The sequence below is a fragment of the Vulpes vulpes genome, chromosome X (assembly GCF_048418805.1).
Source record: "Vulpes vulpes isolate BD-2025 chromosome X, VulVul3, whole genome shotgun sequence".
NCBI lineage: Eukaryota > Metazoa > Chordata > Mammalia > Carnivora > Canidae > Vulpes > Vulpes vulpes.
In genome coordinates this window covers 11,884,972-11,903,012 of record NC_132796.1, presented here as the reverse complement: position 1 = coordinate 11,903,012, position 18,041 = coordinate 11,884,972, and the positions used below count along the sequence as shown (strand labels likewise).

The 18,041-nt window shown below is 45.9% G+C and overlaps 1 protein-coding gene across 2 annotated transcripts in view; it reads left to right on the top strand.

The window, feature by feature from the left end:
- The window catches only part of CLTRN (collectrin, amino acid transport regulator), a 47,007-nt gene that overhangs the window by 18,913 nt on the left and 10,053 nt on the right, over positions 1–18,041 (top strand). For both annotated transcript variants that reach the window (XM_072743727.1, XM_072743728.1), the window contains 2 exons: positions 11,638–11,751; positions 17,155–17,349. In XM_072743727.1, coding sequence (XP_072599828.1) covers positions 11,638–11,751; positions 17,155–17,349 — 309 coding nt within the window. The remainder of the gene's footprint in view (positions 1–11,637; positions 11,752–17,154; positions 17,350–18,041) is intronic.

Genomic DNA, 18,041 nt, shown 5'->3' with positions numbered 1-18,041 from the left:
TTGAAAACAACTTTGTAGAGACACTGCCTCTCTCCAGCATGAGGGTGGATGGAACACACCAGCAGTTGGCAACTGCCTCAGGTTTTAACTCTTCTGCCTTAAACGGTCTTTTGGTGCCAGTGAGGGACAAAATAAACCCTGGAGATAGCTGCTATGGGATGAATGGCATTCCCTGAAAATTCATATGCTCAAGTCCTAACCCCTGGTAGCTGAGAATGTGATTGTATTTGGAGATAGGGTCCTTAAAGAGATAACTCATGTAAGATTAGGTCATATAGGTGGGCTTTAACCCAATATGAATGGTGTTCTTACAAGAAGAAGAGATGAGGACACAGATGTGCCCAGAGGAAAGCCCAGGTGTGACAGGAGAGGACAGCCATCCACAAGCCAAAGGAAGAAGCCTCAGAAGAAATCAGCCCTGACCACACCCTGATCTCAGGCTTCTGGCCTCCAGCACTGTGAGAAATTACATTTCTGTCGTTCAAGCCACAGGGTCTGTAGTGTTTGCTACAGCAGCCCTAGCAGACTAGCCCAGTGGCAGATATCCATTTCCGGGATGGCTTCAGGGATCCAGATCTGGAATATTACTGTTTATTACTTATTTTTCCTCATTATTGATTTTATGAATATTGTAGAGAATCTGAAGACACCAAGATGTACAGAATTGAACAGTAAAAAGTAACTCACTAAAGACAATCAAATCATAAAGAGAATAATGAATAGTCTCGCTTTCATTCTGCCTTTTACCCAGTCCTTACTACAATATCTCTTACATCAAGCTTGACCTCCTCCAGTGATACAGAACTCAGGATCTCCGAGGATGCTTTTGCATACTTGGCAACCAATGGTTGGCATATCCTTGATCCAGGACACCCTTGACTGACTATGCAAGAGGATGTTTTTCCTGGAGAGAGGTCCTGGCTGTGTCCATGCAGGACAGATGGGACAGCTGAACAGGTCCAGTCACCTTCACCCAAGCAGGCAGGGGGAGAGAGAGCTGGAGGGTCAGAAGGGCAGGGGCTGTGGGCCTGCAGAGAGGGCTGTGGCGTTTCCACTCCCTTCCCCACAGGACAGGACCGGGTGGGCATGGGTTCCAGCCCATATGCACCATGCAGCCAGGTGAGGTGCTGACAACTGCGTCCGTTCTGATGAGCTGTGGCACCTGCCACACTAGCAATCATGCGCTTTGATACCTTTGCTTGTGTCCCTGTCTACCTCACGTCAGGCAGAGAACCACTCACAGAGAGTGGGGCTGTCTGTAGAACAGAGACTGGCATATTATTTCCCCGTCAGATGCTCCCCAACGTGCACGATGGTGAGCCCAGTGCCTGAGGGCGTAGGTACCATGGAACAGAAACGGAGCCTGCCTTGTAGCTGGAGAAGTCTGAAGGTGAAAGGCTGATTCAAGCTCCAGTGACTGGGTTGAGAGAGGAGAGCTTTGCAAGTAGTCTGCCCTGCAGTGTGTTCCTGGGACCAAGTGGAGGCTGTAGGAGGGAGCTGGAGGGACCCCCTGCCTTTGGGGCTGAGAACCCACTGCAGGGAAAGGAGGAGGCGGTGACGCGAGGCTGGGAGAGTACCACTAGAGGCCTGGGAGTGGGTGAGATGGAGGGAGGTGTTGAGAGTGCATCGCCCACGTCAGGGAAGATGCAGTGTGGAGGTGCCCAGGCAGGTCCCCAGGGGCCCCACAGGTGCTCTGAATGGAGAACCTGAGGATGCCCACCACAGCAGAGGAGAGGACCCCCAACAGCAGAACAGCCAGGGCGGGGGGGGGGGCAGTCCGCAAAGAGCCCTGGCTAAGGATAAGGAACTTTGCTATTTCCTTCTGTAGATGCCCACAGCCCTCTCCCCTCTTCCTTGCCATTCCTAGAGGAGCGAGAATGGAGCGGGTGGGGGGAAGGAAGGGGAGACAGGCCGGGTCGGGGGGAGGAGTGTGCAGAGGGAGTAAGTAAATCAGTGGAGCACCCCGCTTAGGCCGCCACTGCTGGAGGGAGACGAGCTGTGTGCCAGAGGCAGGAAGACAGCTTTGATCCCAGTTCCAATCCCACTGCCCTCAACTCTTTCTGAAGTCGAAGTGACTGGAAAGCTCCACCAGTTGCTGCAGATGCTGCCAAGGAGTGAAGGAGAAGGAGCTGACAGGGCAGCCCAAGGCAAAGGGGTGAGAAGCAGAAACCTCTGCACATCGTGGTCTACTGAGGCCGGCCTGGGGAGCTGCACGGCTGCGGTTGAATGCACAGACTTGAACCTGTCCCAAAGCCTGCTGGGATCAAGGTGACAGGGAAAACCAAGCCTCACACAGCATCGCGCCCACACCGAGGAAGCCGGGCCTGGGGGCCATGATAGGAAAGTGGACCAAATGTGACAAAAACAAGACAACTCGTTCAATGTCCTTACTTAAATCTTGATATCAAGTGGTTTTCTTGAAACTACCTGGGTTTTCTTAAAAGCAGAATGGAAGATGTATGGGAAGGTTTCAATGACAGGAAATTCTGATTTCTTTAGAACAGGTTACATGAAGATTCCTTATGAATTTGAGGAAGATGGCAACTAGGTGCTTTCAAGTTATTACAATAAGGGTTAGGCCAAATTTAGTAAAATAGTTTCACAGAAATTTTTAAATGTTGAGGATAGTTTCTAGAGAAATGTAATCTAACGTTAGACTGTAGTCTATTTCCCAAGTAAGTTGGGAAATGTACCTGCCTAATTTGCTCAAGTGTTGGCTTTTAGGGTAATTTATCACTTTTAGCAGAGAGGGAGAAGTCTTACTGAGGCATGACATTTTTTTTTCTGAGCTCCATGGGGTAGGACATGGAATGGATTTCTTCCTCTGCCTAATTATTCAAGGATAAGTCTTATGATCTAAAAAGGAACAACGTGCTGTTGTGTCCACAGTAAGGGGATTAATGGTCTTGTGCTTATAAAACAGCAGCCCCGCTCCTATTTAGTCCTTTGATTTCCAGAAACAAGAGCCTGATTCTTACCACCCCTTGGATGCAGTTAGGCCTCTCTGGCGCCCTTGATGAGAAATGGCAGTGGAGCAGAATTGTAGAGGATTAGTATAAATCCAGGGCTTTCCACACTTGAGGAAAGGGAGTGGACATTTTTACCTTTTCAAGGATTTGCTTGAGAAGCCATTAGGATACATACAGATATTAGTACTTTGTAAAAGAGTTGAAAAAATGATTATTGAAGCAAATTCCAATAATTCCATCAGACCCCCCTATATATATAATCTTGAAAATGTAGGATTTCTATTTAGTTGTGCTCCTGGCATTTCAGTTTATTTACTTAATTTTTTATTTAAAAAGTTATTATTATTTCTTTATTTTAAGATTTTATTATTTATTTGAAAGAGAGAGAACATGAACAGGGGGTGAGGAGAGGGAAAACTCCCTGCTGAGCAGGGAGCCCAATGCAGGACTCCATCCCAGGGCCCTAAGATCATGACCTGAGCCAAAGGCAGATGCTTAACTGACTGAGTCACCCAGGTGCCCCTATTTACTTAAATTTTAAATTGAAGTATAATTGACCTACCACATTACACTGGTTTCAGGTGGACAACATAAGGAAGTGATATTTGTATAGACTGCAAAATCATCACCACAAGAAGTCTAGTTAACATCTTTGTATGTAATTTTAGGTATTTTTTTTCTTGTGATGAGAACTTTGAAGATTTTAAGTATTTCAGTTTACTTAGTACATCAAAACAAACTTTACAAAGACAAGTTTAGCTCAGTAACTGCTTGTTTAATTTTTCATTCCAGGTAAATCTTATTTTTTTAAGATTTTATTTATTCATGAGAGACGGCGGGGGGGGGGGGGCAGACACACAGACAGAGGGAGAAGGAGGCTCCATATAGGGAGCCTGATGTGGGACTCGATCCTGGGACTTGAGAATCACCCCTTGAGCCAAACGCAGGCACTAAATCCCTGAGCCACCCAGGCATACCTCCTGTAAATCTTAGAAGACATTCAGTGTGGTCACGCTGGGTAGAAAGACCAGGGAGAAATCACACAAGGAGTACATAATCCACGAATGGAGGAATTTGTATCTTTTGGGTGCTAAGTAAATTAGTACTGAATTAGCCTGTACAATCAGGCCTCGTGTTACTTCCATTTCAGTACCAACTTCCCTCACATTTACACTTCCTCTGGGCCCACCCCAATCTCGCTGTATTCAGGGATGCTCTGCTGCTGGAGAGCTCGGCTGTCATTGTGTTGTCTGAATAGCTGTGGTTGAGTAAACAATGATTTGGGAGAAGCAACCTCCCTCCTTTCCCCCCCTTTCCCATTTGGTCGTGGCTCAATTTACTTTCTCAGCTTGTCTCTCTTGAGATATCATTTCTCCATTCCATCCATCTATCAATCCATCCATCCATTTCCCAAGGCTCACTGAGTGCCCAGACAGGCCACATGGCAGGAATACAGGGGCTCCCAATACAGCATAGACTTGGGCCTTGCTCTCATGTCCCAGGGCCCAGAAAAGGCTTGTATTGAAGATAAACTAAGGATTTTTAATAATCACCCGGGTGACTCCACAGCTGATAAAATTAAAGAGGGTGTTCTTTGCTTGGAGACAATGAAGTTCATATCAGGACAGGGATTAGAGACCCTCCTGACAAGAACTGTGGACAAGCCACATGACATCTAGAAGCCCTTTGCCCTTCCGACTGTCCTGGGTCTGTTCTCAGGTGGGGTATGGAATGTTGTGAGCCAATTGAGGCATCTCAGGAAGTATGCCTCTACTTCTTTGGTTTTGAATCTTTTGTTGGCTCAAGACACTATGACCTTGGTGTTGAAGGGTCTTAGCACTGCACTCCTGCACTTCTGGGAAGGGTCATGGAATCTGGAAGCCCTTGCAGTAGGAGCGCTTTTCCTCACATCCCTAACCATACCGGCTAATCTATGCTAGTTGTGAGTACCCTTTTGTGAGTGAGTGAAACATGCTGAACATCCAGGCGCTTAAACCTCAGGCCTAACTATCAGAGTACAGTGCACACAAGAAAAGAGAGCCCACCCACCCATTTCTCCCCCTTCTTCTACCTCCGTAGACACTCCCCTGATGGATCTCGTGTCAATGGCCATAGAAGAGGTAGCTCTGTACTGCCTGGGTTCTACCTCTTGTTGGCCCTCTGTTTCTCACTCCTGGGGGAGCCAAGACATCATGGTTAATTTCTCAAAGCATCATCCAGACAAGGAGGAAGCTCCAGTTCACGAGTTTCTCTGTCTTCTACAGCCTTTGCCATACAGCTGTCTCCAGAAGCAGGGTGTGCTCTCCCCTGGCCTGTCCCACAACCTCATCCTTTAGCAAGTGGCCTTACTCATTACTACTTCAACTGCCTGTATCTGAACAAAGTATAAAAGCTTCTCGACAATTCTATTTCAATGGTTGGTATTTGTTGAGCAGAAGGTTACTTTTTGTTTGCTAAAAATCCTAACATTCCTTTTACCGGAGGAGCCACCATGTAGGAGGGATACTTAATATTCTATTTTTTTATAATAAATTTATTTTTTATTGGTGTTCAATGATACTTAATATTCTTTAGCTGAAGACCCTCAGCAATTAAAATTATTCCCCTTTCTCGCTCATGTGAATCTTGCACAAGTGATGGAAGTCGTGCCTCATGAGGCCAGGAGAACAGGGGGTGGGCTCCCTGATAAATTCTTGATACGTCTAAACATGTTACAGAACAAATTTCCAAAAATTTCACATAATTATTAAGACCACTCCTATGCTGAAGGCTATCAATATCTTGCATTTGAATGACTCTTTTTTAAAAAATTTATTCAGAGGTAGAACGAGAGAGAGAGAGAGAGAGAGAGGCAGGCAGAGAGGCAGAGACACAGGCAGAGGGAGAAGCAGGCTCCATGCAGGGAGCCCGATGTGGGACTGGATCCCGGGTCTCCAGGATCACACCCCAGGCTGCAGGCGGCGCTAAACCACTGCGCCACCGGGTTGCTCCTGGTTTGAATGACTCTTATTTTCAAAGTACATTTGTATGTTATCTCCTTAGCAGTGAAGCCCGTCAAAACTATTATTAATCCATTGCCTAGTTTTATTCTTGTAGGTCATTTTACTGTACCGAGGCAGCTTTAAAACTAACTGCTTTGCTCCTGTATTGGTGTGTGTTCAATGAGAAAAAAATACATTTACGTTTACACAAGACTTGCAGACATAATATAACGAGATCCTGTGTACCAGTGGTCCTCAACCTTGGGGGATTTCTTCCCTGCACTGCTCCCGAGGATATTTTGGACTCTGATGTTTTTAGGTTTTACAATTGGATGTGCTGCTGGCCTGGAGCATGTAGAGGCTGGGGATGTGCTGCACATCCTACAAAAGAATAGACAGCCTTCCACAAGCACGACTTCTCTAGCCTAAAATGTCAACAGTGCTCAGCTTGAGCAACTCTGCTGTAGACTCTTCACCCATATCCCTACGGCCATTATATGAAGTAACCCTGATAGATACGTAAAAATTAAGGAACTATCATTATTTCGATATTATTAAGCTGTGGGATTTTTCAGACCCTCTTCCCTTTTTCACTAATGTCCTTCTTCTGTTCCATATCTCTGCCTCTTCAGTGACCACTCTAGTGATGGAGCCAGTTTCTCCATCTTTCTTTGCCTTCCAAGACCTTGGTCTGCCTTGGTTCTCAGAACCTTGCCACTTTGGATAAGGTTTGCAAGTGTTTCTTATGTGGGTATGCTTCTGCCTCCATCCAGGTAGCCTATGGAAATGTGGTGTGTTTGGGAGCTACATCTATGCCTGGAGAGTGTTGTGGCAATTAATAGGGGTTGAGGCTGAGAGAGAATGAACCTGATGCCAAGCTCAGGACAGTTCCATGTTAACAGGGAATTTCCTACTGAAAATGTCACCAGCACCCTTGTGGACACACTAAGATCTGAAACCCTTTCTCGGGCAGCCCGGGTGGCCCAGTGGTTTAGCGCCGCCTTCAGCCTGGTGTGTGATCCTGGAGACCCAGGATTGAGTCCCACCTCGGGCTCCCTGCATGGAACCTGCTTCTCCCTCCCTCTCCCTCTGCCTGCCTCTCTGTGTCTCTCTCTCTCTCTCTCTCTCTCTCTGTCATGAATAAATAAATAAAGTCTTTTCTAAAAAATGAAACCCTTTCTAGCAACTCATGGAACATGAAATGCCTTGACTCAAGTCTAGAAAATGGCAGGGAGCACACTTTGGGACACAACGTTGATTTTTAGGGGACATTTTGTATCTAACAGTAGCTGTCAACATTGAAAACGTTGAGCTTAGTGTTTTCGGCAACAATTTGAATCTGCTAGGAATCTCCGTATCTAGGTAGATAAAATATTTTCAATCTCTTTGTGGAGGTTCTACATGAAAGCAGGAGTTGCCACCAATGGGGAACCCTGAGGAACAGAGTTGAACTGGTAGTAAAGGATGGCATAGTTCCAAGGTGATGGGGACACAGGAAAGTACTTGGGGCAGAGTGGTGTTGGTGGAATTGTATGTGTCCCTCCTCCCCTCCTCCTCCTCCTCCCTTATTTTTCTATATAGCACTTCTCTGTACCTGCTAGTGTGTCCATTTATTTACTGTTTTTTTTTTAATTTTTATTTTTTTTAATAAAGATTTTATTTATGTATTCACGAGAGACAAAGAGAGAGAGAGGCAGAGACACAGGCAGAGGGAGAAGCAGGCCCCGTGCAAGGAGCCCGACGTGGGACTCGATCCCGGGACTCCAGGATCATGCCCAGAGTGGAAGGCAGGCGCTAAACCGCTGAGCCACCCAGAGATCCCCATTTATTTACTTGTTTATCTTCTGTCTCCACCTCCTTTAGAAAGCAAGCTCCATGGGAGAAGGGACTTTGCTTTGTTTACAGCATATCCTCTGACTCTCTGAAGGGGAATGCCGTGAAAGCCGTGTTTGAACAGTAGTTAAAGAGGCTTTAGGTGGAAAGAACAATGCAGGCAAAGTGTCCAGATGACCTCTTACCCGGTTCCTAGCCTCCCCTATTGTTCCAGCAATATTACTCTGCCCTTGTTTAAATGATATAAAGGGCATATGGTACACGTAATACACTAAGCCCCATCTTTTCCCTCACCCTGTATTTCTGAGATGTAACCTGTCTCTGTCTACTTCAGTGATTTCCAAGTGGGGGTGGTGTTTGTCCCTCCGGGGATATATGGCAATGCCTGGAGGTGCATCTGACTGTCACCACTGGAGGTGGTCCTATCAGTATCTGGGCGATAGAGGCCAGGTGTGCGGCTTCACATCCTGCAATGCTCAGAATTATCTGGCCCAGGAGCCCAAGAGTGGAGAATCCTTGGGCTATTTCTTTCCTTCAATTTGTGGAAGAGTACCCCCTCGATAGCACGTAGCATGTTTACTTTATGCATTCGCCTACTGGCGGGCATTTAGACTGTCCCAGTTCTCTGACCTGGCAGAGTGCTGGGAAGAACATCCCCACCAATCTTTGGGTGCGCACGCGTGCTTGTGTGCGTGCGTGCGTGCTTGTGTGTGTGTGTGTGTGTGTGTGTGTTGTGCGCGCGCTCATGTGTAAGAGTTTCCGGTAGCCACACTGTGCTGTAGGGAACCCTTGCAAGTGCTCCTGTAGATTGGCTGGACCCATTCACAGCTGCAGCACTGCCTGGGGTTCCAAGTCTCTGCATTTCATGTGATTGGCATTTTCATTTTTGCCAACCTGAGGAGCTTAAATGAGTAGTTTATTGTTTTCAAATTTGCATATTCTGATGAATAACAGGGCCAAGCTATTTGAATCCATCACACTCCACAGCATTCTCCAAAACTGGGGGAAATGTTTTTGCTAAGCATGTAGCACTTCAGTCTATTCATCTCTGTCTTTGCTGGGTGTTAAAATAGCGCATTTTGCGAGACCCAGCTTGACTGTTTCTGCCAGTAGAGGTCACTGTCCTTCGGAGATTCTCCACCAGTGTGCCTCCCCCCACCCCCACCCCCACGCCCACCCGCGCCCCGCCCCCCTCCTCCACCCCCCACCATCCAGCCCACCTCCCACCTCGCCCTGGCATATTTGGCAACGCCTGGGGACATATTTGTATTTTCACCGTGCGAGTATGCTGCTGGCCCCTGGGGGCTGGAGGCCAGGGATTCTGCTTAAAGCCTGCAAAGCAGGGGACAGCACCCACCCACAAGCAACAGTTATGTGGCCCCAGATGTTGACAGTGCCAAGGTCGAGAGTGCATGGTGCGGACGAAATCCCAGTACAGGTACCTTTGAAAGAAAGACAGTGACACTCTCTGATAGTAAAGTTGCTTATTCTTCTTATTAAAATAGAACAAGCGCAGTGCTTTCACGGCAGAAACTGGGGAAGTAGGGGAGAAGCAGGCCTTCCTGGTAGGTGGGGTTCCAGGGCAGGGCAGGAGGAAGGCAGAGGTTTTGATAGCGACGGTGTTTCTTCAGCGTGGGCCCTGCGGGATCAGCAGAGGCGGGGCTGGGGGCCTTGGCAGAGGGGCAGGTGGGGTGCTGAGGGCTGGCTGGTGGTGTCAGTGCCTCACGGAGGGGGCGGGGGGGGGGGGCAGCAGGGCCAAGAACGGCGGGTCTGAGTCTCAGGGGGTGGCGGCGGCGGGACTCTGGCTCAGGATACAGGGAGGGCCCCGGGCTGCTGGTGTCGCGGCAGCGGGTCAGGCCGGCCCCAGGTGGGCGTTCGGTTAGACAGGCGGAGGCCAGGAGCAGAAGCCCCTTGTCAGAGGCCCGGGCCTGGGCACGAAGATCGGGACCACTCCGTCTCTCCATACGGGCCTGAAGGCAGAGGCCCTGGGCTCTGCATTCAGCCTCCGTCTCTTGCCGCTGGGGGCTTCAAACCAGAGCGGTCTGTGGGTCCTCTTCTTTCCTCTCCTGCGTCGGCTGGGAGCCCTCGGCGGGCTGTCCTCGGCACAGGGGTGCGGGCGCTCCTCCTGGTCGGCTGGAGCCCTGGAGACGCTGCCTCTGCTCTCGGGAGAGGGCACGTTGACGGTCACCATGTTCCAGATGCTCAGGAGGCTCTGGGCTTTCCAAAGCCAGGGCCTGGCCCACCTCTTGCGAGACGCATCCCAGCCGGTGAGGACCTCGAGGGGCGGCTTGCTGTGGAGGCGCCTCCAGGGCTTGGGGACCACGACCCCCTGGCCCCGGGTGTGGCCCCAGCGGGGCGGCAGGGCGGGCAGCGGCCTGCGGCGGCCCCACAGCTCGCGGTAGAAGGAGAGCACTTGGCCCTGGCCCAGGCTCGGCGGGCGCTGGGCGGGCCCGGGCTGCGGGGCGGGGCGCGTCCAAGCGGGGCGTGGCCGCGCGTCCTTCGCGGTGCCCAGGTACGAGCTCAGGTAGCTGCCCATGGCCGCGGGGCGGCGCGCTCCGGCCTCCGGCCTCGGCCTCGGCCTCCGCCTCTGCCGCGGGAAGTCGCCCCCGCAGGCGCCCCCGTGTCTGCGTCCGTGTCCGCGTCTGTGTCCGCAGCCGCGAGGCGCGCAGGGCCAGGGCGACCGTTGGTTGACAGACGTCCCTCGTGGGAACCCTGCGTCACGGGTCACGGGTCACGGGTCAGGGGTCACGGGTCCCGGGTCCCGGGTCCCGGCGGGCGCGGCGAGTGCCTCGAGGCCGGGGAGCCCCCGGCGCCCCACGCAGGCCCGCGGCGCCTGGCCGAGGCAGCGCGGCCACGAGGCCTTGGGCTTCCCGCCCTGACATCGGGAGGGACGCAGCGCGCTCGTCCCCGGCAGGCCCTCACGATGACGGAGCGTGCGCACAATGGCGTCTGTTTCGTTACCGCAGAAGGAACGCAGAGCGCGTGAACGCTCGGTGCCAGAGAGAGGAGCTGAGCTCGACTCAAAAGTAGACTTTTACGTTACCTTTACGGAAGCGGCACGTGCCTTCCCATCTCCCACGCTGCTTGCTAATGCCCCCTTCTTGCGACTTTGCTCATCGCGAGGAAACGGTGACAGCCCTTCAGGACTTAGGTCTTAGCCCCAACAACCTTGATGTTTGTGGGCTCTCCTATAATTTTTCAAGCTTTGTATCTTTCCTACATTCATATATAATTGTCTCCAATCTGAACACTAAGGTCATTGCTCTGCTGTCATCTCTAGTGCTAATATATGTATATAGAGTAGTGTGGCACATCCCTTTTTTACAATTGGGAAGTAGATAACTGTAGAAACAGCGTTTAAAGGCTGCTGGTAAATTGATGAGAACACTTCAGCCTGGAGGTCTCTTACTGTGGCAGCTCCAGTATTGGAGTGGAAGATGGACGGTAGTGTGGCCAACACAGCCAGCAAGTACTGGACCAAAGGTGGGCAACTGATTTGTCTGGATCTGAGATGTGCAAGGCTGAATGAGACTAAAAAGAGCTTGATGAGGACAAACCAAAAGCTTCTGTGGTTCAGAAAGAGGCCCAGTTTGGGGGAAGCAGGGATGCTGTAAGCACGTGATGGAGAATGAGATCCTTTAACACTCTCTACTGTGTCCTTTTTCTTACTTTTTCATTTTGCTGGGTTCCTATTTAACGAATGATCCCTAAATATATGATTTTGAAACAAAGGATGGTAGAAATGACTTTATTCATAGCTAAGACACCTTTTAAGATGGTAATCACTCTGGAGTGGATGTTCCAATGGAATTAGTCATTGTTTGCTTTTAATGTATTTTTCCCATCATCTGCAGAATTTCCCACGTCCTACTTTGCAATGTAACCCAGCGGGTGTCATTCTGGTTTGTGGTTACAGATCCTTCAAAAAATCACACCCTTCCTGCTGTTGAGATAGAGTCAGCCATAAGGTAATTACCACTAAATATGTCTTCTACTGGTATATCATATCAGCTTGTTGATTAACTTGACTGTTTTAATATATTTTGAAGAATTCTCTCTCTGCCTCACAGTGATTTATTTATTAATATGTCAAAGGTTTACTTTTGTTAGTTTATATTATGGATTGGTTTGGATCAGTGGTTCTCATCCAGGGACACTTTTGCCTCCAAGGAGACATTGGCAATATCTGGAGACATTTTTCTTGTCACGATTGAGGCAGGGATGGGGATGGGGTATTACTAGCATTGAGTAGACATAAGTTACGGGTGCTGCTAAACATCCTACTATGCACAGGACAGCACCTCAGAACAAAGAATTATTCAACTCCAAATGTCAGTCATGCTGTGGCTGAACCCTAGTTTAAATATTAGCTACGAATGTTTAGTGCTGTCTTCTTGTGACAAGAACACGTTGAACGACATTATTGTGTTATGGTTCATCATGTGGATTCTGGAGCCCAAATGCTTAGGTTTTTAATTCTGACTTTACCTCTTGCCAACTGCTTGACTTCAGACAAGTTACTTTCTCTCTTTTTTTTTTCTCTTATAATCTATAAAATGGGAGTAGTTATTATGGTACCTCTCTCTCAGAGTTGTTGAGAAGGTTAAATGAGTTAATAAATGTAAGGCGTTTTGAAGGACAAGTCATACCTTTGACTTTTTAAAAAAGATTATTTATTTATTTATTTATTTATTTATTTATTTATTTGAAAGCAAGAGAGAGCAGAGTTAGCAAGAGAGAACACAAGTCGTGGGGAGGGATGGGGGGAAAAGCAGCCTTCTCGCCGAGCAGGGGCCCAATCTGAGATTCGATCCCAGAACCCTGGGATCATGACCTAAGCCAAAGGCAGACACTTAACTAAGTCACTCAGGTTCCCCATACTTTTGATTTTTATTTAAAAACCAATAAAAATATTCTTATTTCTTGGGTCTCTAAGGACTTAGCTTCTTTAGTTAATGTACAGTCTTTGCCTTTAAAAGATACTTTTTCAAAAGCAGGGTAAAAGCGTGGCTCTCATACAAATTAAAAATAAATGCCACTAAAAATTGTATTATCTTGTTAATTAATGAGGGAACTCAGTAAAATGGTAAAACCAGTTCAAAGAAGACTTCAAGGAACCATGCATCTATAGGAATCAGGGAATGGTAATGTCCATTTACAAAAAGATGCACCATTCTGTCCATCAGGTAGTGATCAATCACATTCCACCAGACACAAATCACTTGATTTTCTATGGACAAGAATCATTTACATTATGTCCATTTTCTACTACTTACAGGTTTGTGAAATAACTCAAAGGCAAATATAAGGTATAAGTTGTCCAGAAAGGTGTATTCACCAGGTAGTAATATATTTTACCCATTTCAAATTTTACAGTTTTTCCTAAGAGTTCCTTTCCTCCTCTTCTTGTGATCATAGCAAACTTTTAAAAAACTGTATTCTTGTCTTCAAAGAAGAAGGATGCAATTTGTTTTTACTTCAGTTAATGCACACTTTATATATGTACACTTTCCGTCCCTCAAATGATTAATGTTGGGCAAAGGTATATTGGAAGAATGAGTTCAGGAAATAAACTATTTCTGGAAAAAGACAAATGAAAAAAGTAACTCTCCTCACAAAGCACTTACAGGTTACTGAGATACAAGTTATTCTCTTTACCAAGGAGAAATATCTATTATAAGAACTCATTAGCTCTCTGTAAAATATTAACATTTAAGATAATGGGTATATAATCAAATGCCAAAGGTTTTTGTGTGATCATCTACTTCCCTTGCTGAAGTAAAGGCTTTGAGAATGTATACTAGTGGGGAATGATTTCATCTGCTTTAACAAGAAGGTTTGAACTAAATTTTTCCTGTACTTTTGCCACTAAAAATGTTAAGACACACCACGTAGGGAATAAGAATTAGGAACACTGTATTTCACATGAAAAGGAATTTTATTCAAGCCCTCCTCATGATCTGAGAGGGCTACAAGGAAATGAAGGCACTGCAGTTAAAGCAGGCTTCTATTAAGGTGAGAGAGAAGAGTGTTTGGGGTGAAGGTGGAGAGGGTGCAGGTGAATATGTTTGCAACGGGGATCCCTGGGTGGTGCAGCGGTTTGGCGCTTGCCTTTGGCCCAGGGCACGATCCTGGAGACCTGGGATCGAATCCCACGTCGGGCTCCTGGTGCATGGAGCCTGCTTCTCCCTCTACCTGTGTCTCTGCCTCTCTCTCTCTCTCTCTCTCTCTCTCTCTCTCTCTATCATAAATAAATAAAAATAAAAAAAATATGTTTGCAACAAAATGTCTCTGTCAAAGGTCCTAGCAGGAGAAGCTACTTAGCAGGTGAGGATGGCCGAGGGAATGAGAACTTATGTCAGGGATAGGTTTCATCAGGACTGTCTGAAAATAGAGGGAACAATACCAAGAAAGAAGGATAGCATGAAAAGCAAAGGAATGGTGACTAGAGGGCAGGTAGTAGGAATTTCAAAACTGAAGAATCTGTGGAGTTGGGCAAAATAATGCTAGTTCCACTTAATATTTGCATAGCACTTTCTGCTTCATAAAACATGTTCCTGCACATCTGTGGCATTTAATGTCAACACCAATCACTTTTGAGTAATTGTTATTATCCCTGGTTTATAAACAAGGGAATTGAGACTCAGGGAGACTAATTGATTTGCTGAGGCCACCACGCTAGAAAAATGAAAAGTGAGGATTTGAACCTAGGCATGCTGCCATCACATCCAGTGGTGTTTTTCCTCTCCCCCAGAGTGTCCACACCTATGGGATTACGTGAGGGAATGACCCACTAGTTCTCAGATGTCTTTTTTAGCTCTATTGTGAGGGCCTGGCCTTATCAGGCCAATCTTAGCTGGAAGATATCCATGGTGATTGACACCTATTAGGGATTTAAGTGGTGGTTGAAGATTTATTCTGAACTGATCTAGGACTTCTAATCAGCCTGAGAGGCAAAAGAACAGCAAAATGTTCACTAACCAGGTGGATAGAATGAGAATACAGAGCAACTTCTCATATTACTCTGAGTTATACCTTAGTAGTGGGGTGGGGTTCATTATTTTGTGGAGAGGGTTGTGTTCCCAGATTATCAATGATAAGTTATGGAAAAAGGAAACATTCCATAGTTTGACAATAGCCAAACTATGGAAAGAGCCCAGATGTCCATCAACAGATGAATGGATAAAGAAGATGTGATGTGTGTGTGTATGAAAAAAAAATATATATATATATATATAATGGAATATTACTTAGCCATCAAAAAGAATGAAATCTTGCCCTATGCAATGATGTAGATGGAACTAGAGGATATAATGATAAAAAATTGCATTGAAATTATACCCTGTTATAGAGTATCTGGCTGGGATTCTTTTTCACATTTGTGAATAATCATGCCTCAACTTAGATTTTTATTTGCTAAAAGAGGTTTTTCCTGATAGCCTGGTGCTGGTCTGCAGAGATTCTCAAGCCATTACTGTCAGGTTCAAGACCTGCACACTACAGGATGTAGTTACCTGCCATATATGGCTATTGAACACTTAAAATGTAGCTAGTCCAAGATTAGATACAGCTTAAGTGTAAAGCACACATCAGATTTCAAAGATTGAGTACAAAATTAAATGTGGACCAACTCAATATTGATTACAGATTGAAATTATATTTTCCTGGATATACTGGGCAAAAACAATTATTAAAATAGTTTCAGGATGCCTGACTGGCTTGGTCAGTAGACTATATGATTCTTGATCTCAGGGTCATGAGTTCAAGCCCCATGTTGGGTGTGGAGCCTACTTAAAAAATAATTTCACGTGTTTCTTTTTACTTTTCTTAAAATGTACCTCCTAGAGAATTTGAAGTCACATATGAAGCTAATATTATATATGTATTTCCCATTGCTATTCTAGAGGTAGATGAAGTCAGCTTGTTTAGTGTGAATTCAGTAAAGGCCATACAATATCTCTAAGAAATCTCATTTAGTTTGCAAATTCCAGTTAGAAATTCACTTACTTAGTTTCAGTCAAATAAGTCTTGGCTATCAACCCCTCCTTAACTGCTGCCACCACCAAAAATGCAGACTTCCTCCAGGAAGAGTCACTCATTTACCTTGATATTTTTCTAGATTTTTGGACTCCTTAAGCACCAGTTACTTTAGTCATCTGAAACTTGCAGTTTCCTGAACAAATCTACTATATCACATCTCCATTCCTGTGCTCACTACACACTTTGGTCTAAAGAATACCCAGGTGTCCCTCAAAACACAGCTCAAAAGTTGCTTTCTCAGGAAAGCAGCCCTGACTTCTCACTATGATGTACTTGGCCTTAGACCTTCTCCCATTATGGCCATGTGCATCCTTCTAGACTATAAGTGCTTTGGTATTTTCATTTCACTCTGGATCTTCAGCACTTAGCACTATGTCTGGTACTTGGTAAGTTTTCAGAAAATGTTTGTTAAATTAACGAAAAAAATCAAATAGACGAATTTGCAGCTGCTCTTCACTTGATGTTTTCTTTTTTATTCCTGGTTTTCTTTTCTTTTTCATCTTATATTTATCACCCACTTTTTTAAAAAAAAAAAAAAGATTTTATTTAGGAGAGAGAGAGTGATAGAGAGAGAACAAGCAGAAGCAGCAGGCAGAGGGGGAGGGAGAAGCAGGCTCCTCACTGAGCAGGGAGCCCAATGCAGGGCTCAATCCCAGGGCCCCAGGATCATGACCTGAACTGAAGGCAGATGCTTAACCAACTAAGCGACCCAACCACCCCCATCACCCACTTTTTTACATGTAATTGTACCTCTTCCGGGTGTTGGTATGTATGTAAGCCACTTTATTTTTTTCTAAGATTTTATTTACTTACTTGACAGAGACAGAGAGAGTGAGAGCATATGCAGGGGGAGCAGCAGACGGGGAGGGAGAAACAGGCTCCCTGCTGAGCAGGGAGCCCCATGCAGGGCTTGATCCCAGAACTCTGGGATCATGACTGGAGTTGAAGGCAGAATCTCAACCAACTGAGCCACTCAGGTGTCCCTGTAAGCCCACCTTAAATAGGGTTGTCATCTTAATCTAAATGCTACCTTTCTGGAAATAAAACATGGTGAGCAGAGCTTGATGCTCAGGATTTCTGGTTACTTCTAGGACATTCACAACTATGGAGGGCAGTAGGGGAGCCTTTCTGTAGCATCCAGAACATCCATGAAAAGAGTACCACAGCATGATTGCTCCTGTTAAACTGTCTTGTCAACCTGAGGTCTCTTGCTACAGAGATGCTCTGTTTCTAGAGATAATTATAGTCCTGGAGAGATAGGTTTATACCTTCTGTTTCTAATTTTTTCTCTCTCTCTCTCTCGTTTGTTTTTAATGATCATTATATCATAGAATGAATAGGAACCGGATCAACAATGCCTTCTTTTTGAATGACCAGACTCTGGAATTTTTAAAAATTCCTACCACTCTTGCACCACCCACTGACCCACCTGTGCCCATCTGGATTATTATATTCGGTGTGATATTTTGCATCGTCATAGTGGCAGTTGTGTTATTGATTTTATCAGGAATCCGGCAACGTAGAAGGTAAGATACTTAAATAGAGTAATTTACAGAGGATTTTCCTATTTCCTCATGACTTGGAAAAATGTGAGGATGTTCCCAAAGCTGAAGATAATGCCTTAAATTTGAAACTTTGAAAATATTGGTGATTTTCAAAATTATCACTTAGGCTCTTTTAGAGACCTTTTAGAGTACAGTGTCTCTTACTATGACTCCTTCCATTACTATCATTTTCTTTATTCTACACCATATGAATATTTCATATCAAGAATTGATTTTAATATCTGTATCATGCTTTTTTAAGTTGGATATACAAAGCTAAGCAAAGTTTTTAGGTAAGCAGAGTTAATCTTTCATAGTCCTCTACCTCCAAATGATAGCAGTTCCACAGTTCTTTCCATGCACCCCCAGCTTGGCTTGCCTTTTCTTGGCCCAGTGCCCTGCAGCCGCCATCTTGTCCCAGATACTCTTGGCCTTCTATACTTTCCTCCTTTCAACAATTACTTGTCCCTCTCGTGACTGTGGTATTATATGGAACCATGTTCCTCGAAGTGAACTCTGAATCAACACCTTGCATCAGAATCACCTGGAACACTTGTTTAAAATGTAGGTTCCTTTGCCCTACTGCAGACTTTCTAAATTATAATCTGTGAAGGGGATGCATTTTAATAATTATTCCAGGTTATTCTAATTCACTTGGTTTGGGAGCTTCCGAT